The sequence below is a fragment of the Vipera ursinii genome, assembly GCF_947247035.1.
Source record: "Vipera ursinii genome assembly, chromosome: 1".
Classification (NCBI taxonomy): Eukaryota; Metazoa; Chordata; class Lepidosauria; order Squamata; family Viperidae; genus Vipera; species Vipera ursinii.
The window spans coordinates 77,947,704-77,974,988 of record NC_139512.1 but is presented as its reverse complement, the minus strand read 5'-3'; the positions used below and the strand labels follow the sequence as shown (position 1 = coordinate 77,974,988).

The 27,285-nt window shown below is 37.2% G+C and overlaps 1 protein-coding gene across 1 annotated transcript in view; it reads left to right on the top strand.

The window, feature by feature from the left end:
- Positions 1–27,285, top strand: part of CD82 (CD82 molecule) — a 76,179-nt gene that overhangs the window by 9,550 nt on the left and 39,344 nt on the right. Inside the window, exon 2 of the mRNA XM_083371107.1 lies at positions 25,814–25,901. Within this exon, the coding sequence (XP_083227233.1) occupies positions 25,839–25,901 (63 nt within the window). The 5' untranslated portion in view covers positions 25,814–25,838. The remainder of the gene's footprint in view (positions 1–25,813; positions 25,902–27,285) is intronic.

Sequence of the window (27,285 nt, the reverse complement as noted above, 5' to 3'; positions counted from 1 at the left end):
TAGAGTAGCATAGCATCAAAAAAAAAAAACAACCAACAACTTCTGATTGAAGATCTTTGTAAATGCACAAATGCTATGTTAGCTTTTGCAAGATCAAGGGAAAGATGAGATGTAGGCTAATTGAAACAAGGTAGGGATTGGCAATATGGTGCTGATGACATCTCTAATGTGGGGCTTTCAGAACTGAAATAGTGGCCGACATGATTTGAGATGTTATCTCAGACACATTTTAATTTTGCAATTAATTTGTAATGTTCACATTTAAAAGGAATCTGATGATAGTACAACTTGAAAAGAGAACTGAACAGGACATATTGTAAAAATATGTGGAGCTACTGAGAGAAAAATGATATTCACAAATATTCTGATGCTAAGTATCTCTCAAATATTAGCAGATTTTTAATCTTGCGGGGGGGGAGGGGGTTGAAGAGATTGGAGTCTGCTATCCTGTGCTGACAGGTAATAGATGTTCATACCTTATTTCTTTGTCCTAACCTCCTTATGTGAATTTTCATGGCTGTTTGTATTAGGGGATAAGAAATATCTGCACCTTCACATTTTTTAAAAAAATGCATAATTGCTATGATTTTGCTGTTTTCCAGTTGTAAAATTTGGGGTTTTCCAAGTGGAGCACATAAAGTCTCTAACAGCTGTTATTTCATTTGAGGAAAAATATTGCTTTGTAGTCCAGGACTGTAAATTTTTAAGCATGTATTCAGCAAGTTTTAATATGAGAAATGAGTGGAATAACAAATTCTGTAGATGAGGAGAGAAAGCTTGCAATGTTACTTTACATCCAACTACCATCAATTGGAAAGTATGGACTAACAGTAAAAATGAAATAATATTCTTGAAAGATGCTGAGAAAGCGTGTAGTAAAAGAAAATGAGTTTCATGTGGCAGTTATTAAAAGATGCATATGGAAATTCAATTGACGGAGCAAAATTTTCCTCTTTCCATGCAAGGGAACAGTATGAAACAGTTTTAGCTTCTGCTAATTATTTAATAATTCCCAGATTTTAGCTAGTTTATAAATATTTTCCAAATGAAGAACTGATGAAGGAGCAGTGAGTAGCTACAGCAAGTTGTGAGTTCTTGATTTGCACCAACACTGTGAGACTACTGAAATGCTGAAATACTTGGGATGATAGGATTGCCCCCCTTTTGGCTTTTCAGATGTCTTTAAAGACTAGAGCTAAATCTAAATTCATTTTACCTTACTTAATTTTACAGTTTTTATTTTGAATGTTAACATAGAGCGACTTACTCAGGCAGTGCCCCAGAGTCAATACTGACTCAAAGTCTTACTTAGATGTTTCTTAGCACTATTTTGTAGTTTGCTCCTGATTGACCAAACCAGATATTTTGCACACGCTGACTGACCTGCTTTTCCACATAATAGCAGTAAAACATAGCAGTAAAACATAGCAGTAAAACCATTTGTCTTGTGCTTGGTATGATATAATCTGTCCACACATCGTGGCACTGCATTATGTGTAAACGAGGCCAATCTGAATTTTTCAGCTAACTCTGCTTTTAAACAATAACTTGGCTTAGGATCATGTTATGAGTGGCAGATTTTTATTTTATTTGCTCCTTATTTGTTAGAATAGCTTTCTTAGGATTTACAGAGACTTCCCACTGTTGTCAACATGGTGACAAACTTCTTGTTGAACCTCAGACTCTGCCCCTTTCGAGTGTGCATGTGATACATTAATACAGTCATAAAATGGGCAGAGATTCTGGCACAAGGCTGCCCTCCCAACCTCCCCCTGCAGAAGCTGCCAAAATCTTATTTTATCTCTCTTTACGTTGATGTTTTGAAAACCTGTTGAACCTCTTGAATCAGGGGTGGTAGGGTTTTTTTGCAAGACAATCCCTCTGTATGGAAAGGCCTGGGACTGAAATACTGTCCATACAGTCAAAAAATATTAAATTGGTCTGATACTTTTTGCTTTCAATACATGAACCTGAATATCCTAAGTGCCTTAAACCTGAAATCCAATACTTACTGCATTAAATACCTCCTTCACACTTCTGGCAGAAGAATGCACTCCTCAAATCTAGACCAAACTTGCTTGCTTGGAATCATTCAGCTCTCCAATTATACGATCACCACCAGGCTTGCCAGTTTGACTGCTATTTGCTAGTTTACTTTGAAAGTATTACTCTCTACCGGAGACTTTTATCTGCCCCTTTCAAACCTATTTTTTTCCAAATATTTATGAAATAGACAACATTTCTCTCTCTCTCCTCACTGTTTGCTCCATATTCCTGAACAAAGTGCTGAGGTGTATCAGATGAAACGTCCACCTTGATGGGCTCTTGAAGGGCGCCTCTACAAGAAAAGCCACTCATCGGTAGAGTAAAGTCAGACTGTGCTACTAATTTTGGGGATTTAGTTTGAGCTACTTGAATGAGAAGATAAAAGATAACATAATTTAACTATCCTGCATATGTTTACAAATACCGCAAGATTATTTATGTTATCTAGTATTGGTTTCCCCAGGGTAGGAAGCTTATTACAGTAGTAATAAGATACTTCTTTTAATTTAAGGAAACTAGCTTAATAACTAGAGTCTTGTTTTTGTCATGGTCTGTAATTCCATAGCCAGATGATGAAAAAGCAGCACACTCTTATCTGAGTGGTCACTGGTGCTCTCTAAGCTTGGTTGTTTTTGGGAGACATTTCATTACCAAAATAGGTAACATCATCAGTGCTAGTCATGTCAGTCCTGAACTACAAATAGTCTCCTTTATTGGTCTAAGTCAGGGGTCAGCAACCTGAAACAGTGAAAGAGCCACTCGGAACCGGTTCCCTCACAAAAAACTGGGAGCCGCAAAAAAATGTGTGCACATGCGCGTACATGCGCGCATGCCCAGAACAGGGTTTGACTGAAGAGTGGAGCCAAGGCGAGATATACACCTACCCTGCATATTTGAATTGACTGGTTGAACTTTTTTAGTCCCCCTTTTTTTGTTTTGGACTGCACATGGCAGAGGACTGTGGTGTAAGTTATCTTTATGTCCTTAGAAATCTTCTAAGGACATAAGAATGCATGAAACACTCAAAGATGCAAGATTAAGAGGAAGCAACCTATAGGGATAGCCTCATAAAAAAAATTGGTATTGCCAAGGGAATCCTTGTCAGTGCAAATAGACACAGCTTAATGATTAAGTTTCTCTTAAGGTCATTTCCACTTCTGAAATTTTCTACTAAGTCTTACACAGTATCCAGATCTTTCTGATCAGCACTCTCTTGTTCTATCTTGTTCTAGGAGCATCAGATAACAGTATGGCACCAGATCAGCAATGGTTGCAATATAGATATTCTCTCTCTCTCTCTCTCTCTCTCTCTCTCTCTCTCTCTCTCTCTCTCTCTCTCTCTCTCTCTCTCTCTCTCTCTCTCTCTCTCTCTTGCCATAGCCTGTGAACGTCCTGGGAGCACTGCTTGCATACATTTCTTGGCACTACAAAAGAATCCTTCATTTAATATGCAGCATGTGTGGTGGTCTGCAGTTTCCCCTCCTCCTGGTTTCCTGATTTTACTGTTGCCCTCAGACCCTGAGAACAGAACTTGAATAATGAGCAGGATAATAATGGGAGTCAGCCAATGGCCTGGACCTACACCAGAATTTGTCTTGCGGAGTGAATAAGGAAAAAAAAGAACTTTAATAAAAAGCAAATGGTAAGGCCTGGTAGGCACAGAATAAAGTTCTCTGAACACAAGTTTCTGTTTGTGTTCACAGGCCAACCAAAATATCAGCTTCTACTGCAATGATACAGTCCAAAGTGTAATCTAGAAAGAGAGAGACCTGCATATTTATTGAGCAATTGATCTCAGCTAATTACACATGTTTTTTTGGAAGGGAAAGGAGCTGCAACTTGAGAAATAGGATGAATGAAGAATAACATTGACTTATTCTAAGAATGAGGGTCACATTTTTACAATATTTTTTATTCTAAGTTAATAGGAAGGAAAAAAATTAAGTAATTGTCTTCTTCCGTAACAGATTTAAGTACCTTTGCAGTAAGTTTAGATTGATTGTTTATGCTCTGTATTAAAGAGAAACACATCTCCTGGTTAGGAAATCAAGTCTTGGTGCCTGAAAAATGCTGATGCAAGAAGGTTGATTTTATTTTGCCTGTACTAATCTCCTTCAGTGCTTATACTGCAGTGCATTTTCATCAACCTCTTCCCTTCCTTTAGAATTGTAATGCATACTGCAAACCAAATATTTCAAAAATTATAATAATAGTGTATTTTGAATCTTGTTAAGAATGTTCTCATTCTCTTCATGTACTAACTTAAAGACTTTGACATTATTTAATGTGTACATTAGTATTCTGAATTGGGCCTCTGGTGAGTTAAGTAGTCAGAACTGTTCTCTGGACAAACGACCGAGGTAAAGATGGCCTGGGAATTAAAGCACCATAAATATGTTTCAGTGAATCAGTTGTTCAAGCATTGAGGAGCTTCAGTTCCATTTCTTTCTCTGTCTGATTTAGGGAGAGTAAAGGGTTGTATTTTTAGATTAGGTGAAATCCAAAGAATGACAAGAAAGTGCAACCTTCAAACGTAGGCACGATCAGGCATTCTTGGCAGGAAATGGTTTTCATAGATCCATTGTGTCAAAAGTAAATTGGATTATTTCTTATCTACAGTATATGGTGTTTACGTTTGTGTGTTTACACATATATGTATGTATGCATGTATATATACATACACACACACACACACACACACACATACTTTAAGCCTCCCAGGGAGTGTGCGTATAGGGTTGCTGAAGATGAGGTCCCTGCTGATATATATTAGTGATCTATAGAGGTAAGCATGCTGTTTTTCCTTATGGCCAGCTAACTATCTTTGGGAAGCAAAATATGATGGGGAACTTATAATCTGTTCCTGCCCATTGTCACAGCATTGAAGATGTCTTGTGCCTAGGTTATACATAACTTGTTAAACTATGTTTTAGCATTAGTCTTCTTCCAAGCCTCTTCCCTTCTCTAACCATGAAATACAGTTTCTTATTGTTCAGCCAAAATCTTATGTGTAACATCCAACAGGCTTAAATTTTTAAAAAGTTAATGTTAAACTGCAGCTGCCTAAATTAAAGTAATTGCAAGGAATTCTAAATGGTGTTTCTGAGTGGCACAGAATACGGTAATTGGTTACTATGTGATCAAGAAAACGTAAACCATACAAATAGGAGGAAGGCTCATTTAAGTAGTATTAAGCTGTAGTTTGATTATTTGAATGTGACTACTTTTTCAATTTGATTTCCAGAAGAAAAATGCTATAAACATCACATCCCATATTTTGAACATCCTTTAATACTTTTAGGTACAGATTTAGGCTAATTGATAATATAACCTTTTTTTAAAATTAACCAGTGTAATCCCATATTCTGTGCTGATAAGGCTATTTATTTTGCTTTTGCCATCTAATCTAAAATAGTAAAATAAACTATTTTAAGAAAATATAAGCTATATTCCTGCAATATTATTTTTGTTTATTTAGACTGTTTCCAGGTCTAAACATTGTATTTCACTTGAACTTCTCAGAATGATTTAAAAATTATTATCCAATCATATGAAACTCAAGTACTACATTTTTTTAAAAACAAACAAACCAGTTTTTAAAAGCTTGATGGTGCAGATTTATTGGTGAGTGCCACACTTTTTGTCTCCTATTGTTTATTTTATTTTGATGACTGTCTTTCTAAAAGAAGTAGGGTTGACAGTCTTCAGGGTTGGATTAGATGATTGATTCATGAATAATTGTCTTTCTAAATAAAACCATTCAACTGTAAGTAACATTAAGACCTGCAGTAAGTTAACTAGGCTCCTCTTTTATAATTATATCCTTCCCCCATGAAATGTTACATATCTTCTTCTTAATAGCAGAATTGAATTGTGACCCTCCCACCATTTTACAGCTAGCTCCTTGGGTAACAGTTCTTGAAAGAAGGCCAACAGTTGCCTGTTCGATTTGAGAAAGTGGTTCTACTTCTTCACTCTTCTTACCACCTACACTGTTGTTCTGTTAACCCTATAGGAGACAGTTTTATCATCAGATATGTAGAAGCTGGCCCAGGCCTGAGACCTGTTATTTCAGTAGTACTGCTGGAAAGACAGTGCTCAGTAGACTGTATGTGCAGCTCTCTCCATTCCATTCATAATTTCAACTGAGAATGAAGACATTCCCACAAGCCAGAGTATTTTCTTGAATACTGAGAAAATTGTGCCCTTGATGGTCAGTCCAGTCCCATAATGGCCAGCACTTCTGTGGGCAGAAGAATTGGAATTGCAGGTTAAAACAATTCAGGTTTCTGTCATCCTTTGCAGTGATTTCTCTTAGGCTCACAACAAGGAACTCGCCAAGTATGAATACCCATGGAGTGCATTGTATTTTTAGAGGGAATTAACTTTTTAAAAACCTTTCAAAATAATGCTCTTAGTTATTCTCTCTCCAGCGACTAAGAATTGTGCCACCCAGAATTGCCTTTGGATAACTATATAAATTTGATAAATAAATAAAATTATAATTATAAACAGAACTTTTTTTTTAGATTAAGGCCCACATTTGTTCTTTGAGTACTATGCTGGGGGGGATATGCTCTGAAAAGAAGGCTAGGCCAGGGCATGCATCTAAATTTAAATGTAATGAAATGAATCTAGTGAATATAATTATTCCTGTATTTATTATTTCCCCCCTTCTGCCACTTTAAAAATTATAATTTAATTGCAAGTTAAGAGTTGCTTCCAGTGATTAGGGGAACAGCATGGTGTCTTAGGGACTCAAGTCGTGCTCCTCTGCGTTAGAAGGAAGATGCAGTGTACATACAATAAAGACTGGTCTGTCTTTAAGACTGTACTATGGTGAGTAAGCATGTAGCTTTATTCCCCAATTGCATCATAACACCAGCAATAAGATGCCCAGAAGTTCTTACTCTAGGGCAAATTCTAAATTACATGTTATGCCACATAAAGTGTAATGTAATCAAGCCTTACAAAACATGTGTTCTCTTTGGAATGTAAATAAGCAAATATCAAGAGGCTTGAGATTTAACTCAGTAACATTATAATTAGTTTCTTCTCTCTGCCCAAAACTGTGTTAACCGGGATTATCTTTTGCTCATAGAAATCAAAGAATATTTGGGTTAGTAATGTAACATGTATCATTCAGGTTTCATACACAGGTTCTGAAAAATAGTGATACCAAATTGCCCTGCTCTTATCCATAGGATTATTATATTGTTTTATAATATTTTGAACTTTATGAAATATTACTGCAATAACTATGACTTTTAGTACTTTTTGTGGAACCTCCTACATCATACATTCTTTTTGGTTGACACCTCAGGTTTCATGCATCACTGAATATAACTCAAACAAAGGAATTTTTGAAGTCAATAGAAAATATTCTGTAACTTTTGCATTTTTTTCAGGAAAATTTCATACTTAATGTTATTTAGGAAATTGTACCCTTAGAGGCCCTAGGAATTAGAATTGTGTGAAGACTCATTTTGGAGCAATAATTTAAAAGAGATTCACTCTCAGTTTTTGAAATGATGATTTGATTTGAGGCATTGAATTGAATTAGGTACATTTGAAATGCTTTGGGGAGATTTAAACTAATTCAGTGGACTTTCTGATGCATTGGCAACAGCTTCATGTTGTAGCTTTCTTTGCATTTTTTAGCTAAAGGAGAAGAAACACTGACTAGTGTGCTGGGCTCATTGAAGTTGTCATGAATAGCAAGTCAGTGAACAGTCTCTTCCCATCAGAAGATTTCTTTGTTTATCCCACAGTCCTCTCTTTTCCTTTTTTGTGTGTTACCTACCTATCTATTATCTTATATTGAATAAAACTTGTGCAAATGAATCTTTTGGTTAGCTCATGTGTGCATGCATTAATCTGTTTTCTTTATATCATAAGCACTACATATATAAGAGCTGTGATGGCACAGTGGTTAGACGGCAGTATTTCAGGCTAATTCTGCCAACTGCCAGTTCAATCCTGACCGGCTCAAGGTTAACTTAGCCTTCCATCCTTATGAGGTTGGTAAAATGAGGACCCAGATTGTTGGGCGCAATATGGTGACTCTGTAAACAGCTTAGAGAGGGCTGTAAAGCACTCACTATGAAGCATACAGTGCATTCAAAAATATTCAGACCCTCTTCACTGTTGTCAATTTTGTTATTCTGCAGCCTGATTCTACAGTGGAAATTGAAATTCATTTTTTTCCTCATTAATCTACACTCAGTACCCCATAGTGACAAAGTGAAAACAGAATTTAAATTTATTAAAAAGAAAAAGCTGAAATATCACATTGCCATATGTATTCAAACCCTTCATTCAGCATTTTGTTGAAGCACCTTTGGCAGCAATTACAACTTTGAGTCTTTTGGGTATGATATGACAAGCTTCGCAAACCTGGATTGGGGGATTTTCTGCCATTCTTCTTTGCAAATCTTCTCAGACTCAGTCAAGTTGGATGGTGACCGTTGGACAGCCATTTTCAGGTCCCTCCAGACATGTTTAATAGGGTTCAAGTCAGGGCTCTGGCTGGCCCATTCTAGGACATTCACAGAGTTGTCCCTAAGCCACTCCTGGCTGTGTGCTTAGGATCGTTGTCATGTTGGAAAGTGAACCTGGGACCCAGTCTGAGGTCCTGAGTGCTGTAGAACAGGTTTTCATTGAGGATAGCCCTGTATTTTGCTCCATTCAGCCTTCTCTCAACCCTGACCAGTCTCCCAGTCCCTGCTGTTGAAAAACACTCCCACAGCATGATGTTGCCACTACCATGCTTCACTGTTGGGATGATATTGATATCCTCTGCTCAAGCAGCAGACCCTATACTATTTCAGACAAGTGACTGTCCAGTCTCTTCTTAAAAATCTCCAGTGACAAAGCACCCACAGTTTTTGACAGCAAGGTGTTCCAGTAGTTAATTGTTTTCACTGCTAGGAAGTTTCTCGTTAATTCCAGTTTGCTTATCTTCTTGATTAGTTTCCATCCATTCTTTCTTGTCCTGCCCTCTGATGCTTTGGAAAATAAGTTGATCACTTCTTCTTTGTGGCAAGCTCTCCAATACTGGAATACTGCTATCATGTCATCCCTAGTCCATCTTTTCTCTAGACTAGACAAACCCAAATCCTGCAACCATTCTTCTGTTTTTGTCTCCAGACCTTTAATCATCTTAGTTTTTTTTAAATCCCATTTATATCCCGCCCTTCTCCGAAGACTCAGGGCAGCTTACAATCTAAGCACAAATCAATGTGCTTAGCAATAGTTGCTCTTCTTTGCACTTTTTCCCCCCAAAGTCTCATCTTTTTTGTAAGATTGGAAGTCCCAACTTTTATTTTGTGGCTTTGCATGTGAAATACATGTAAAAAAAGTGGGAAAAGTTTATCATGCTATTGCAGCTACCATGTTTGCTTTTTAACACTCCATGGGCACCTTGAATTCAGAAGCTACCCATTTCTATTATAACTCTGATCAGCTTACAACATTAAAAGCAAGACCCAAAGATGGTATTTTCCCAAGGCAACTGGACTTTTTTGTTTTTCTTTGAAGACATTTCACTTCTCATCCAAGAGCTGAAGAAGCTTCTTGGATGAGAAGTGTCACATCTTCAAAGAAAAACAAGAAAGTCCAGTTGCCTCCTGAAAAAGCACCTTTGGGACAACTATGACCTGGATGACTGGGAATCTCCATAGACATTAAAAGCAGGGGGAAAAATGGGAATGAAGATCTTGTGCCTCTGGAAGAGAGAAGGTAAGTAATTTGATAACATTCTACAGGGGATCAACACCACCCTACCTAAGAGAACTGCCATATGTTTTCAAACCTTTCCAAACATCCTCATACTGAGAGTCCTCTCTAGATCTCAGAGTGGGGGGGTGAGATGAGGTGGGATGCTATTCCAATGAGCAAATACTGTGACAGAAAGGGTGCACTGATGCTGATAGGTTGCATTTTGAGCAAAAGGACCTGGAACACAACCACTCTACTTGATCTTGCAGGACAAGCAGAAGCAATTTGAAGTAGGTGGTCTCTCCTATGAAAGGCTGTGTCCTGAACAGGCCACCTTTAAAGATAGCCTTCCTATTTTAATTGTGGAACTACGTATTTTCCATTTCTGAAATTACATTGTGGTCTACAATGGCAATAAGAGTCTATTTAATGTAAAATCCAGACTGAAGAGAAGTCCTGTCAAGCTTGCTATTGTAAAATCCTAATAAAGACATCCTTTCAATGTTCATTTACATGGTAAAAAATCAACTCAGAGGCTTTACATTTTCTTGGCATTTTGCCCTGTCTAATAACTATCTCCCCAGATTCGCTTTTCATGCAGCATCTAATCTTATTGCCAAATAAATAGGTGCTTTATTCTTTCTTGTACATAATAGAATTTCTTGATTTTTGATGAGTGCATCTTTAAATTAAATTACTAACTCTGGGATTACTATTACAGCCATTTGTACACCCTATTGACATGCCTTTTCCTTCCAAGCTATATATATAGCTAATTCTGGGGTTAGAAGTTCTTCCCTAAACCTCTTGCTCATTGCTGCATCTTCATTCTAACCTAATAAGCATGCTCCATTGTGGAAAAGAATTTGCTGACTCAACCAGTGTAATCGGTTTAAGTAAATTGCATTTGATCTGCAAATTCGTACAGGGAAATAAATGTGTCACATATTTTTACTCCCTTTTTTTTCTTGTGATTAAGTGGTAACATAAGTAGGTGTTCCTGGATCTTTCAGCTGCCTTGCCCTGCCCTGGTTCTTGTTTTATCCAGTTAATTTTTGATAGTCCTTCTGTGTGCCTATGGTTTTGAAACTCTTATCATAAATTTTGAGGCTGTTGATTATGGCCTTGTATAGATATCGTCTTCCAAAACAAAGTCTTTTTAGTGCTTTCTCATTTAAAAATAGTAACATGTTTTAAATGGTTGCATAAAAACTATATAAAATCATTTTGAGCGTTGCAACTAATATTCATATTATGACATGAAACAAGTCAGTGGTGGTTCAAAAACTCCATTTTATTGTTTCAACAAAAAAGCAGTTTAAAAACAAAGTAACTGCCAGCCTACCATAGAAAGGAATGCTTCAAATATCAGACAACCACTGAAAAACCTCTGACAGTTTGTACTAACAGGTGTAGATGCAGGCCTCCATGGCCATGCTTAACCTCTGAATGGATTCAGTTAGACATTGATGGTCTTTCAGTAAATAGTTTCATAGCCATTTATGGGTTCCAAGCTTATTGGCACTTTAATTGAACCTAGAGTCAAACTGATGTTGGTGTAAAAGGTAAAGGTTCCCCCGCACATGCGTGCTAGTTGTTTCCAACTCTAGGGGCCGGTGCCCATCTCCGTTTCAAAGCCGAAGAGCCAGTGCTTGTCCGAGGACGTCTCCGTGGTGATGTGGCCGGCATTTATTTTATTTATTTATTTATTTTAATTCCATTTATATCCCGCCCTTCTCCGAAGACTCAGGCGGCTTACAAGCTTAGCAGTAGCCTTCATTCTATGTATATGCCTGCTTATTAGGGCTTTCACACACACCCCCAAGCGGCATTATTACAAAGTCAGCTTCTTGCCCCCAACAATCTGGGTCCTCATTTTACCTACCTCGGAAGGATGGAAGGCTGAGTAAACCTTGAGCCTGGTGGGATGCGAACCTGCACTAATTGCAGGCAGCTGGTGTTATTTAAGGAGGCATTAGCCCACTGCTCCACCAAGGCTCTTATGACTAGACACCAAAGGCGCACGGAACGTTGTTACCTTCCCACCGTAGTGGTCCCTATTTTTCTACTTGCATTTTTACGTGCTTTTGAACTGCTAGGTTGGCAGAAGCTGGGACGAGTAACAGGCGCTCACTCTGTTATGCGGCATTTGGGATTTGACCCGCCAAACTGCCGACCATCTGATCAACAAGCTCAGTATCCTAACCCACTAAGCCACCTGATGTTGGTGTAGCTGGTATCAAATAAGTGTAGTATTTTTATTTTTTAATTTTTATTTATTTTAATTCCATTTATATCCCGCCCTTCTCCGAAGACTCAGGGCGGCTTACAAGCTTAGCAGTAGCCTTCATTCTATGTATATGCCTGCTTATTAGGGCTTTCACACACACCCCCAAGCGGCATTATTACAAAGTCATCTTAATTGCCCCCAACAATCTGGGTCCTCATTTTACCTACCTGGGAAGGATGGAAGGCTGAGTCAACCTTGAGCCTGGTGGGACTCGAACCTGCACTAATTGCAGGCAGCTGGTGTTACTTAAGGAGGCATTAGCCCACTGCTCCACCAAGGCTCTTATTGGTTTGGTTTGACCCTGCAACTATCCAGATCTCATTCTGTTCTAACGAATGCTTTTAATTCATTTTGAAGGCAGCCTTGCTTAGAACATGTTATACAAACACAAATCTTACTTAGTTCTAGCATCACTAGGTGCTTGGGATACGTTAACTGTGGAGAATAAGAGATCCTGAAGTTCTTGCCATGGTTCTTGTGGTGCTTTTAAGCATTTAGTGCTCTCTGTAGAAGAAAACATTCACCATGCAGATGGGCAACATAGTTCCAGGCAATAAATACTTTTACCAACAGGTAGATAATGCACAGGAAGTCTTCTGGATGCTTTTAGACTAGGCTTTTTTTGGCAATCACAGAGGATCCAAATGAGGCTGCTTTCTATGTGTATTCCTTCCATGTCTTCCACTTTTTATGAGTCTCCTTCAGCTCAGGCTGAATTCCTGTGGATTTCATGGATGCATCCATATTTTTTCTTAGCAATAATAGGGAAGCGATTTGCCATTAGCCTATTTTTGGGATAATTTTCTGATTCCCGGTCAAGCTTACAGCACTGGAATGTTCTGATGGTCTGCTGTTCCCATGATCCAAACTTGTTTAGTTTGCCGAAATCATCTAAGTACCAGTCTGTGTATCTTTTTTTATTTCTAAAAAAAACAAAAACCCCAACCTGTCAAAGGGAAGCTGGAATAGGTGTACAGTGTTTTTTGGTTGTTAGCGCTAAAACCCTGTGAATGCAGAATTTAAGTCTATTCAGATATGGAAAAATGTGGATGTTTCCAGCTGTTTATCGACTAGAGGTAGTAAATACAGTGCTTGATTTGGATACAGACACCAAAAGTTTGTACTAAACATGTTTTTTTGTTTGTTCTCTTATCGCCTCATCCTTCCTTAGAGCTGTCCACTCTTTGGCATTCTTGATGGCATCAATTTCCTCAGTGTGAATTGCCAAAGGCTAAATTAGGAACAAATGCTTGAACATACTTATTTCTTCTTCCTTCCCAGTCTCTCTGCCTTTTATGCTAGGTCAATTACATTTTAGCTCGAGAGCAAGAATATGCCATTAAGTCTAAAAAAACCTCTCTGGTAACCTTTTGGGCTGAAGAGTTATACAAAATGCCTACATTTTTTATATTTTATTTTTTTTGCATACAGTATTCAATTGTAGAAGTTTTTTGCAGCCATTCCAAGCCAACCTTTGTTGTCTCATGGGTCTTTTGTGTTATTCCATTCTTTAGCTACAAGAAACAAAGGTATCCTTGTTACCTAATTTTGAAGAACTTGAGAATCCTAGGTCCTCCTATAGTTTTCTACCAACTTGACTTACTGGCTTATTATTAATTTAGGAGTAATAGAGGGAGCCATAACTTTTTGAGATTACAGTCCTTTAAAAGCCCAGTTTCAAGTTGGAGTTGTGCAAACCTGATTCTATTCAGGCTTGGTGGACACGTGATCTACATGTTACAAATTTAAAGTATAATGCTCTGTGCAATTGGAAGAGGCCACCCAGCCCGCTTTTGTTCTTGGTTAGCCCTTCACCAGACAATCTGGACCAAAACACAGCATCACATATGCCTGTCTGCTTGGATTCCCTCCCTCCCACCCCACCCACCCTGGCTTTCCATATGTACTTTCCTGTATAAATCCAGCCTCTTCTTCAGCTGCCAAATTCCTGTGGTACTTGACACCATATGTATATTCTTCCCCAGCCCCTTTCCTTAGCCAGAGTTCCATCTGCTTAAATTCTTCTGGTCAAAGTGATAAATGCTCTTGTGGCTTTTCGACCATGGTGCAACAAATGGTAGAGGAGACTTAGTATAATGCTGAAAAATCAGTGTTGGGACTTGGTTATGAAACTCACCAGTTCTTTAAATATCTAATGTATTCTTATTGTTCCACTTTAGTGCATTAGGATCACCCAACTACTCAGTAATGGGCTCCATTCTGTTCTCATTCCCAGTCCAGTGAATATAAAAGTCTGTTCGTCAATGTGATGCTGCTAATAAGATTTTCCGTTTCCTTTGTTAAAAAATAAAATCAGAAATTTACCATTTAGCTTGAGATAGCCTGAACAACAACTTCTACTCAACATAGTGACATGACATGTGTTGCTTTAGAGAAAATTGAGTACTGATGTCAGAAGTTTGTTTGAGTTAAGGCAGAGAGATGGAGTAAATGAGGATGGAGGCTATTATTAGGAAAGAATGGAAAGAAGTAATGTGGAAAAATCCAGAAATCTGGCGCTTGCAATGTTTTTAAGCTTTTGATTAATGTTGGATCCTAACAACACGTTTCCCTTTAAATCATGCAAGCTAGAAATATTAAATGTATACAGGCTGCACTTGGATTGAGGTTGACATAGATAGCCTCCTGTGTCTTCTGCTGTATATTGTGACTAAGTTATTTCAGAGATGGGATGCTAAGAAGCACATTTAACCACACAGAATAGCTGATAGGACTGACTTTAGTCCTGGCTCAGGGATATGGTGCTTCTAGGTCAGACATGTCAAACACAAGGCCTGGGGGCCAGATCAGGCCCGCGAAGTGGTTTCATGTGGCCCGCGAAGCCATCCTAGAAACAGTGAGGGAACGGCCCCCACTGCCTTGGCCCTGGCCCAGAGACCCTCCTTTTGCCAGAGACCCTCAGATCTGTCCCACTCCTGCCCAGGCCCCCATAGGCACCCTTGATGCGAACCATGTAGAGCTGGCCATGCCCACCCAGTAGGCCATACGCACTCTAGCCATGCCCACCCAGTAGGCCACGCCCACCCTGGCCATACCCACCCGGCCCCCTGAGGGAAACCATAATGCTGATGCGGTCCTCAATGAAATTGAGTTTGACACCCCTGTTCTAGGTGATGGTATATAATACCTAGGTGATGGTAATACTACCTATCAGTGCTGATATTTGCATTTTTAAGAAAGCATCCTCTAAGGTTTGCCAATGCTGACGTTTAATGTACAACTTCAGTGACTTTTATGGACTTTTTGCTGAAAACATTAAAAAAATGAAGTTGTGATTTGATAATTAGAAAGTGTGGAAAGAGTGGAAAGAAGGAATCCATGATGTAATCTTAGGATAAAATATAAATGCATTTAAATTGATTTAAATTAAGAAGAGACTGGACAGTCATTAATTAATCAGCTTGAAACTTGACAGTGGACAAGTCATGTTGGGATTGATAACAGTAAAACTGGAGGATTAAACATACTATGGGTGTTTCAAGGGTGTGGAATAAGCCTTTTAATTTTACAATAATAGTTAAGGAAATGGGGCAAACAAATTACCTCTTGGTATTAAGCTTTTGTGCATGGGATTAAATCAGTTCACATAGCCAACATACAACATGGTTGTAAACTGTGTAGCACATTCTATAGCAGAGTGTTAAACTGCCGGCCCACCGGCCGGATGTGTCATGCCGAAACCGCGCCCATGTCACATGATGTTGCGAGTTTGATACCCCTGTTCTATAGCATTAATGTCTTCTGACTTCGTTCTGTGTGGCTTACATGCCTTCTTTGAGCAAAACAAATTGCTTAGTGTAGCAATTAGATTAAACTCTTGAGAATATTAATTCTGAAGAATTAAATGAAAAATTTATGAATTATGAACATTAAATTAGGAAATTATAAAGTTTAAAGTACAATTGAAACCAGAAACTTTTTTTTGCAGCTAATGGATAAGCAACTACAAAAAAACCCCCCAAAAACCATGGAACATTTTTATAACTGCAGTGAGATAATTATATGCTCAAAAATGAAAAAGTTCAACACTAACTGCAGTGGAGGAATTATTGGTGAATACGATTGGAGAAGAATTGATACATATCTACATTTATGCTTGACTAGAAACCCAATCTTTTTGCATGAAATGGGAAAAATGTATTTATGATTTGTGGGGTTGATGATGAGAAAAAAAATGCAAAATAGAAAAAAATAGTTTTCTTTTGTAAACACGCAGTAAAAGATAACTTTGCAATTTTATATACATTTGATGGAAAGGAAATTGGAAACTACTTCTATTTCTTTTTAATTCTTTCTCTCTACACTTTCTTTTTTTCTTGTTCCTTTTCTTGTTCCTTTTCCTTTTTCTTAGTTTTGATGTTCTTTGAAGAATTTTCAATAAATAGTCTTATTCAAAAATCCTCCCTCCCTATTAATTAGAATAATCTGAAGAATCTCAGTGAAGTCTACTTTTCTATTTTAATTTATGGATGCTTCAGCTGTGCATTCCCAGGGAACTACAAAACATTTTCCTATGTTTTGTAGCTGTGTCTCTCTCTTCCCATGCTTTGGTCTGGATAACTTCCACCAGCTTTGTATATTGTAATTATGTCAGCATCTCCTTGTTATAATTCAGGAGGCAGGTAGCTAATGCAGATGGTACAAAATTTTCTTCCTGGGTTGACAAACTGAAAAATAATGGTCTTAACCCTGTAAGATTTTTCATATTGACTATTTCTATGTAGCCTACATAGTTTAATCCACAGGAAGAACCCTTTCTCTATTTACATGTGATAAAACCATTCCATATTTGAGATTTGATACTTTAAGATCTCTGTCAGAACCCTTCATTACTTGCATCACACCACGGTATGAAGTATCTTCCAGCTGTGTCCTCTTGATGTTTCAGTCATATGATCTTCAGCCTATGCCTGAGACAGCCTTAAGTCATCCTTAGCTGTATCTCTGTTAAAGTAATGTTTTCCCTTCTCACGCATTTTTTACAATGATTGCAACTTGACATGCTTTGACTGATCCGTCTTTGGCACATTAATAAATAAATAAATTAAGATGAACCCCCAATGGGTAGGATTGGCCCAGATTCTATTAACTACTGAGTCTGATGATGGCATACCCATTCTATACTGAGCCCTGTCCTCTAGGGCAAGTTTGTTTTGCAGAGCAGGAAATCTTTCAAATTGGATTTTCTGTATAACAACTGTGCAGTGGCACAGGAGGGAAACTTTTTCCCACCAATTTAGTGCTGTTGAGAAAGTAGCCCACTTAACAGCTGACAGACCCAGGAGAAAGACTGTAACATGGGGACAATCTCAGTTCATGGTGCAACCCAAGTTATCCTATCAGCTGATAGGTTAAAAGTGAGTGACTTTACATACCGGCATCTCGTTTAGTCCAAGAGGTTCCATCTTTGGTTATGGGAGGAGAGGTGTTACCTCCTGTTGACAGGGCATGCAACTTAGGCATCATCCTGAATACACGACTCAGTTTTGAAGAACATATAGGAGTTGTGGCCAGGGGAGCATTTGCCCAGGTTTGCCTGGTGCGCCAGTTGCGCCCCTATCTGGACTGAGACGCTCTACGTACGGTCACTCATGCACTCGTTACCTCCAGTAGCAGTCCACAGTGGGGGGTTGGGGACCCCTGCTATAGATTATTAAGAATTGAAATATGTTTCTGGAGTGCTATGGACATCATCCTTTAGTGCCTATGGGACTTTTCTTTGTCTTGTAAATGAAGATTATGCTTCTAGCATAAGCTATTAGGTCTGTAGTCAGGGAAAAAAATCCTTATGTTTTGATGCTATGATAAATCTCGTAGCTTTTTTTTAAAAAATGTATTTGTGCTTTTTTTGGCACTATTGACCCTAATTAGGGGAGAAGCCATTCAGAGAGGACATTAATTGTATAAAGGCATTTATGTGAATCCCCCTCCACACTCAGCCTATGACGTTCTGAAAACTATTCTACATGCAATTGAACATCTCAAGCATCTACACTTCAGGTGCTACAAATGGAGAAGACAAGTTATTGCCAAGAAAAAGCAGGAGGAATAATCCAGATATAGGGAATAGAGTAGGCATGGGTGTCAAATTTGCCGTGTCACGTGATGTGTCATGATGTATCATGACTTTTTTTGCATTGCTTGGGTGGGCGTGGCCTCCATGTAATGCAACCAGGCCGCAGTTTGACAGCCCTGGTATAGGGCTACATTTGAGTACGAATGATGTCACGATCTTGGGGAAAAAACTCAACATAGTACATGCAAATGTTCTAAGAATATTTCTGACTTAGGAGACTTCCAGTCCTGTGCAGCAACGCAGCAGTCAAGGAGTTGCCATGCCCTTTGGTTGAGTTTCTTCCTGTTAGGGGACCCTAAATGGGCCAGAAGCTGCCCCCAAGAGACGGCAAAGAAGGAAGGAAGTCCCAGGGACCTTGGAGAGACAGTGGTTGACCCGATCGGTCCAGGAGAAGCCTTCCAGAAACCAACAGGAGAAAGGCTAGCCTAACTTCAGAGTCTAGCCCAAGCTGCAAGCAACTGAAGTCAAAAGCACTATTTTAAGCTGATTGTAAACAGCGCATTTGAATCTGGGTAAGAACATTGATTTTCTCTATCTTACTTATCAGCTTTCCTGAAGAAAAAAAATCCTAAGAAGCAAAAAACCTCTAAAAGTGAAGGAGGGGGATTTTTGCCCCACCCTTTTACTAATAGAAGTGGCAAATTAAACCTTTTATGGAGGACTAAAATGTATTGAAATGAAATGAAATGACTATAAAACCTAAATTTGGATAAGTTTGAAGTTACTGAATGGTTAAGATTCTCATTTTAAAGGCAATTTGTTCATTTTGAAAATTTGAAAAGTAAACCAGTGCTGACATCTAGTGGTAGATGAAGACTATGACAGCTATGGCTTTCATGCAGGACTTGGCAAAATCTGGAAAAAAACAAATCTCTACTTGTGACCTTCAAAGATCTAACAATAGAGAACAGCTGTGACAAAAAATAAAACAATCTGGGCTGCAGATAAAGTGAGACTTACAAACTTCAGGGAACAAAAAAAACTTTTTTGAACTTTCTGGATTACAAGTATCTATTTAATTCTAACCCCAAAGCTATTTGCAGAGAAAAGAAAATTTGGATTCTTGGTCATCATGGAAAATCAGAGATTTATAGAAAGAACCTATCAAGAAAAAATAAATACTTTTTAAGAGGAGACTTATGATATCTTGCAACTAATTCAAATAACAATGATTTCAAACCACAAAGAAATCCAAAATGACTTTGAAAATATAAACCAATTTATCTCCAATTTAACTTTACATCAAAAAAAATCCCAGGAAACAACAACAGAGAAGGAACAGATGAAACAGACAACTGAATATAAATTTGAGGATAGAGACTTAAAGATGGAACCTAACAAAACAAAGAAGTATGATTTAACCCAAGTGGGAAAAAATTACAAGAAATACTGGATTTGGAAAAGACAACTTATACTTTAACACCACAAAACAAATTTGAGGATAAGAAAAAAGATTGGACAAAATGGACTGTAGAGATGCAAGGAAAAACACTAGAACTGGAGAGACAAAAATGATAAGAGAAGCAGAGAGAAAAAGAAAAAGATATTCAACAAAAATGAGTGGGCAAATAAATGCCTCTCACAAAGATATTGTACTTGACTTACCTTTTATATCTACAGTAACACCTACAAGAATATGGAAAGATTCTTTGACTCAGCAGAACATATTGAGTAAGAAGGATACTGGGCAAAAGAAAAAGTCTAAAGTGAAAATTAGGAAAATAGACGATGGGGCCTATCATGAAAATATTTTAAAAAGAAACACCTCTTCGAATATGGTTAAAGAAATAGAAAAATTTGGGATGTGAATTTGACTTTAAGAGGGAAGAGCCCCTCAGGTAACATAGTACTTTCTTTTTTTAATTTTATTTCTTGATATGAGTAATATAGAAGAGTTAGAATGGCTTATATAAAGGAAATGTTTTAGATATCTAAAGGTGATTGACTTTAAGAAAATTACAATGGATTAAAATGTTTTCAATAAGAGTTAAAAGACTAGAGGACTAGATTTATTAAATGGAATATTTAAAGATTAAATATATTTTTAATTATGGTAAAAAAGAACGATTTGTTTGGAAATAAATATGTATTAGCTTATAGGAAATAGGAATTTTAAGTAGCATATTATCTTTTTATTTTTTAAATTCTTATTCTTTTTTCTTTTTTTCGTCTTATTTATTGCTTAAGAAAGGTAAAAGTATTGGATTGGCTTACATGAGAAAAAATAGACTTAAATATTTAAATGTAATTAACTTTAAAAAATCTTAAGCAGTAAGTATGTTTTGAACATTGTGGGAAAAACAAATATAAACAAGAACTGTAAACAGGATCTATGATGAAACAACCAGAATGACTAGATAGATTGATGTGATTATTATCTGTAGAAATATTAGAAAACTTTTATACTCAATCATCATTCATTAAAACAACAATAATTGTATTAAATTAAGGTTGGTAAAAAAGAACATTATGGGAAAAAGGAAATCAAGTAAAGTTATGTGGATTATAGATTATAGACATCAACTGTTAGTGAATGTTTCTTAAATGTAAACTCTGAAAACATACTGTTTACCAAATATTAAGGTGATTATGTTAAAAAAATAAAAAAGTATATTTTAAAAAAAGAATATTTCTCACTTAGTACTGCAAATAAAGGGTTGCAAAAAAAATAAAAAATAAAAAAGGAATAGAAAGTCTCTGGTTGGTTTCAGAAATAGATTGGAAATTGTTCTTTCTGTAAAAGAGACGTTGCAGAGCATTAACTGAAAGAGTATCTGTCTAAGCTCTACACCTGCTATATTCTTATTTCTACTTCTAAACAGCTGAACTCAAGTATACATTCAAATTTGTGATGTTTAACTCTGTTCCTTATACAGATTGTGTCAGCTTCTATTCTTTTAGGGATTCAGTGATGAATACAACTTGACCAGGTGCATAACTTTTTGCATACAATTCTGCAAATTTCTTTTTCCCTCACACAAGAAAGTGGCATGCAGGAACTGGGGTTTAAAATAGCAGTGGAATTAGATAGCTGTTATGATCTCTGTGTGTTCCGCCAGGTGCCACAGTGTTGCAGACATTATGCCTTCTGCATTTAGAATCCAACTTGCAAATATAAAATTCAGCTAATTCAAACTAGAAATCTCTCCAATTTCAAAATTCCTGGATGTTTGGCACAATTCATTTTTGCAGTTAATTTAACAGCTAGGTTTCATTGGTAGATGATGAAACAGTTCTGATGTGGTATATTTTTTAATTACTGGAATTGTCTTTGCATATTTCATTTTGACTATACTTGACAAAGCTAATCTGATTGGTAGCTACAAACTTCCTGGCTGATTGCCCCTAGGGATGTGTTGGCTCCTATTAATAAACAAGGGGATTATTAATTCTGCTACTGCTTATTAGTTTGCTGCAGGTAAAAGGAAAGTATATAGAATGCTTTTTCAAAAGATCATCGTACTTACTTATTTAGTTGCTTTCTTCCCCAACTTAAAAAAAATATAGCTTGATTGCAGAACTTGGAGATAAATTTATGTTTATAAATCTTTTTTTTTTGGAGCCCCAGACAGAGCCAGGTCTTTAGGCTCTTACACAAGGTCAGCAGGATTAATTTATATGTAATACAGAAACAAGAGAACTGCCTTGTGCACAATGGGTAAGACAACACAAGCTCAAACGATCCCTTTATGTAGTAATTTCTTCTTGAGCGTACCTAATGTGCACACACTGTAGAAAACAATGTGCAGTTGTGGAGTTTCAGAGAGCTGTTTCGTTTTTCCCACTGGCCCAGCTGAATAACTTTCCCAAGGGATTACTGGGACAAGCAGATAACATATTTACAGACTTGAAGATTTGAACCACAAAAATAAGTTTTTATTAACACAAGGAACAATCTTTCTGAATGGAAAAGGAATGTGTGTATTTATGTGTATACACACACATATGAACAATTAAAGGTTTCCAAAAATTTAGTGGGCAAGAAATGGTATTTTCCCTCTTGACTGGAATCCAGTTTTCACAGGAAAGGATGTAATTATAAGAAATGTGGTGCTCCTATTATCATAAAAACAATTACTTTGAGAAAGGTAATACTTTTGTGCAGTGGTTTCTCTATTTAGTTTTTTTTTTAAACTATACCTTTAGTGAATGTCTTATTTCTGCATGCAAGTATATGCTATACCTCACGAGTGAAGGCAAATAAGTGCATCCTAGGATAATGTTGCAGGAACATATTCTGGTAGAGAGAAGTTCCCTGAGGACGGGCTTCAGCATGAGTCCGAAGGCTTGGAAGACTAAACCTTTGGTCCCAGTGACCGACCCAGATTGGATCCTGTAGTATACATATGGGACAATAGTTTGTGTATAGAAGAGTAGTTGCATTGTAGGCTTGCCCCAATAACATATATCATGCTATTGTTCATTGGTGAATTGATAATATCACAGATTCTAGGCGAGAAAGAGCAAGCTATTCAAAAAATAGCCAGGACCTGTGCTGCTGTTGTCCTGTCACTTTAAGCCAGTTACCAAGATGATGTGCTGTGCTGAGAGAATGTGATGTGTGTGTGAGAGAGAGAGAGAAGAGGGAAGGAAGTGTTTATGTGTGGAAGTGAAGCAGCCTGAAGCAGCTGAAAAGGGATAATTTTCTCTAGTAAAATTCACAAGGAGTAGGAATAATAGGCTCATGAGAAGTAGTTGAAGTAGCAGCAGTAGTAGTGGGCAAAAGTGGAGTACAGGTAAGTAGTGAAAATAGCTGTGAAAGCTTGTTTGTGTGTGTTGTATTGGTAGGTTGTTGTTGGTATTGTGTGTTGTTGTTGGTTTTTTTGGGTATGGAGCCCAGTAAAGTGAAAGAAAAGAACCTGTGACATTTTGGTGATAGACATTTGTGATGGTTTTTTCCATAACTTAGGGCTAAAGATAATATGGTTTGTTAAATAAACATGAAGATTTAATTATGTTTAGGAAAGATTCAGATTCCAGCTGAGTTCAGTTCAGTCAGTGCTGCAGCTGCCAAAAAAGCCAACACAGTGCTAGGCTGCATTAACAGAGGGATAAAATCAAGATCATGTGAAGTACTAATACCACTTTACAATGCCTTGGTAAGGCCACACCTGGAATACTGCATCCAGTTTTGGTCACCACGATGTAAAAAAGATGTTGAGACTCTAGAAAGAGTACAGAGAAGAGCAACAAAGATGATTAGGGGACTGAGGCTAAAACATATAAGGAACGGTTGCTGGAATTGGGTATGTGTAGTTTAATGAAGAGAAGGGTGAGGGGTGACATGATAGCAGTGTTCCAATATCTCATGGGCTGCCACCAAGAAGAGGGAGTCAAGCTATTCTCCAATGCACCTGAAGGCAGGACAAGAAGCAACAGATGGAAACTAATCAAGGAGAGAAGCAACCTAGAACTAAGGAGAAACTTCCTGACAGTTAGAACAACTAACCAGTGGAACAACCTGCCTCCAGAAGTGGTGAATGTTCCAACACTGGAAGTTTTTAAGAAGAGACTGGCCAGCCATTTGTCTGAAATGGTATAGGGTTTCCTGCCTGAGCAGGGGGTTGGACTAGATGACCTCCAAGGTCCCTTCCAACTTATTATTATTATTTTTATATTATTATTATTATTATTATTATTATTATTATTATTATTATTATTATTATTATTATTATTATTATTATTATTATTATTATACGCTTATACCAATTTTTGTGCATGAAGTCCAAAGTTGGTCTTTTGTACTTGTAATATTGTACATGTTGCAGGATATGATAGGTGGGCATTAACATGATAGGTGGGCATTAACATTAATTTGGACTAATAATGCAGTTCTAATTTAGGTTTGCTGTAGTTTTGTTTAATAGTTTTCCCTGGGGTTCGTGAGTAACTTTTCAACAGAGGCTTTTGAAATTCTTTTATTTTTTCCATTGAAAAAAAGCTGGAAATTTCCTCATACCCTTCTCTTTTTTTCCCACAGTATCTTTTTACACTTCTTTCAGTAGGCTATTTGGAAGTTGAGGCCTTGGAGGAAAAGGGAGGTGGAGCAGCAAAACATGCTATGTGTTTGGTCTTATTGATGTATGCTTTTCTAAAAAGAAGACTAGCTGGGTTTATATTACGAAATTGGAATGAATAGATTGTGAATTTTCTTTCTCTGACCTACTGGAAAAACATCTCTTTTCTGAACAAACCCAAATGAACAAGATGTGCATAATAGTGTGCACTCCACGTATTGAGTTAAATATGTCCAAAAATCCTGCATTTAATGTCATCCTTATCAAAATAACCTGTTACACCATCTTCCATGGGACACCATTTTGATGCCCAACCTTGCATCTTCCAGATGTGTTGGAACTTCAATTCCCAGAATGCCAAGCTGTTGTTCCTGCTGACTAGAAACTCTGGGAGCTTAGGGTTGGTTTTTTTCTGAAGGGTGACTGCTTAGAGGAGTCTAATATGGTGTATTCTCGAATGTGGCCTTTGCAAACTTCACTTGAATTTTGCTCAATCAGTATCTTGAATGGAGGCTGAGCTCCCAACTGAATTCTGTTTACATAAATAGCAGTTATACTTACACTACTAAAATACATGGAACAATTACTTTTTTTACCATGTGCATATAATTTAAACTTAGGAAAATGTTTCCTAAGTTGTCTTCCTCCCTCTCTCCTTATTTATCTTGGAAAGAAGAACAGTTGTTTCTGAAATGCTTAAGATAGAAAATACCAATTTGAGAAAACAGGCTGACCATACACTACCACATCTTATCTGCATTTGAGTGTCACTCAGCTACTCTCGATAACATGTTTCCCTTTGTTTATCCTGTTGAAATATTTTCATCCTTAATATAGAATATAATAATATGTAATGTAGCGTATAAGATAATATGCAAGATAATGTAATGTACTAGTGCCTGGGGAGAAAGATGTTCCAATTCCATTTTGATCTTGGTATTGACCTAAATAACCTAACAGGATTAGATGCAGGTTTTATACAGGAGCATAGTATCTGCCTTTATTCCACTATCCTTTGCTGAATTGTTATCTCACACAAGGAAGCTCTGTGCTGATCTGCCACAGGTTGAAGGGCTAGCTGCTCTTAAGACTGTCATGTTTTATTTCCTGTTGCATTGTTAAGGGAGGTCATTAAGGATGTTGTCAGATTCTAGTTGCTCAATACGGATCACGAGGATTGCCAGCTGATTTCCTATTTTAACAGCTACTGAAAAGTTAAGATTTTGGTGAGTCATAGAAAGTGAAAGTCCCTGATGATTGACTTAAGTGAGGCAAGTACAGATTGTCTCCATTCAGCATTGGTCTCCAGCTTTCACATATCAACACAAACTAAGGCATATTGTACAGCTGTTTCATTTCGGTTTGAGTATGGTTGGAAGGTGTTTGGTGTTTTTTTTAGTTCCAAACAAATTTTGAATGTGAATAGGAACATAAAAACATTTCCTTTTAACAGTTGAAAGCTACATACCTGTATCCAACGCTAAGGAAATCATCTATTGGAAAACAAATACCAAAAAGGAAACACTTTTCAATTTTTCTTTCCTATGTTGTGTTACCTGGCATATCCGGTATGCAGTAGGGGTGGATGACAAAAGGAGAATAATATCAAGGATGACTACTCATTTAGTTCTTTCTACTTCCTAGGTCTGAAGAAGAAAGAAAAAGAAAGATGGCGTCAGGCTGCTTTAAAGTCACAAAATATTTTCTTTTCCTCTTCAACCTCCTTTTCTTTGTAAGTATTTTCATACTCTGGTTTTAAATTTTAGCACAGAGAGGATTTATGCCAGAAGAAGTGAATCAGTGGCCCTCAGTTGTTGCTGAAATACCTCTCGTTCATTCCTCACCATTGATGACACACACAGTGAGTCTTCTGGGAGGCATAGTTCAGCACCATTTGGTGGGCCATACGTTTCTCTTCTCTCTCCTAGCCTAATAGCACAAGTAAGTTATAAGGTTTATTATAGAAACAAGAGTTCCAGCAATCACAAAATCATTGCCATAGGGCACCAACACAAGGATAAAGGCATAAATTGAATGTGATGTTTAATGATCATATGGGGAAAAAACAACATTTATATTCAGTTGAATAGAGGAATATTTAGCAATAATGAAGGTATGGAGGGCTGGATATTAAGGTGTTTTTTTTTAAAAAAAAATTACTTTAAAGAAGAATTAGGCAACATGGTGGTCTCCAAATGTTTAGGAAATAGTAACCATGGCCCCAGCCATTGGGAGAAATAGTTAATGACTTCTGGGACCCCTAAACATTAGGAAGGGTATTAAAATGCTATTTTATTCAGAAATATGGTTAACTGAAGTCAGTATACCATCCTATTGGTAGGATGTTTGTTTTATGATGACCCATATAAAGGGGACATTGCAAATGAAAAAGAATATATAATAGAAACATTTTATGCAATCTAAGCTAATCAACTCCATGAAGATATCTTTAATTGGGTTACAACAATGTAGACTGGATGATTAAACTTCATTAAGAACTTTAGTCTTATTTAGCATTTTGATATTATTGAAATCATCAAAATATTATGTTAATGGTCTTATTTCACAACTCAGTAACTTGTTAATTAGCTGGAATAATGAATGTCTTACATTTTTCCCATGTAAAATAATTCTCAAAGAAAAAAAACAGTGGCTAAAGACATGGTATTGATTGTGTATCATCTGTAAAAGTTTTGGCTTAAATGTTTTGTGAGTTGTACACTCTCTTTGACACACAACCAAATTGGTGGCCAATGCATGTTAATCAAGCCCATTCTAAAACAATTTTTTTGTTTTATGCAGTGGCCAAGATGCAGTGGCCAAGATGAGCAGTAAATCTATTTTTAGGACAAAAAAAGGGGGAGAAGACTAAACATAAAGGTCAACTATTCTTAAAGGTGATGTCTGTGTCAAAGCTTTACGTCACTTTTCAGTAGCAGAGGGCCATAGTATAGTTAACTGGCCTAGTCACAAATATTGATAATTTCCCCTTTCACTCTCTATTTAGATGGGTTCCTTTGACAAAAATGCTAGTACCTTGATTTTTTTTAATTAAGACATAAATTTATGCAAAGGGGCCACGTAGGAAATGCATGGAATCTGGGAGTCTCCAAAAG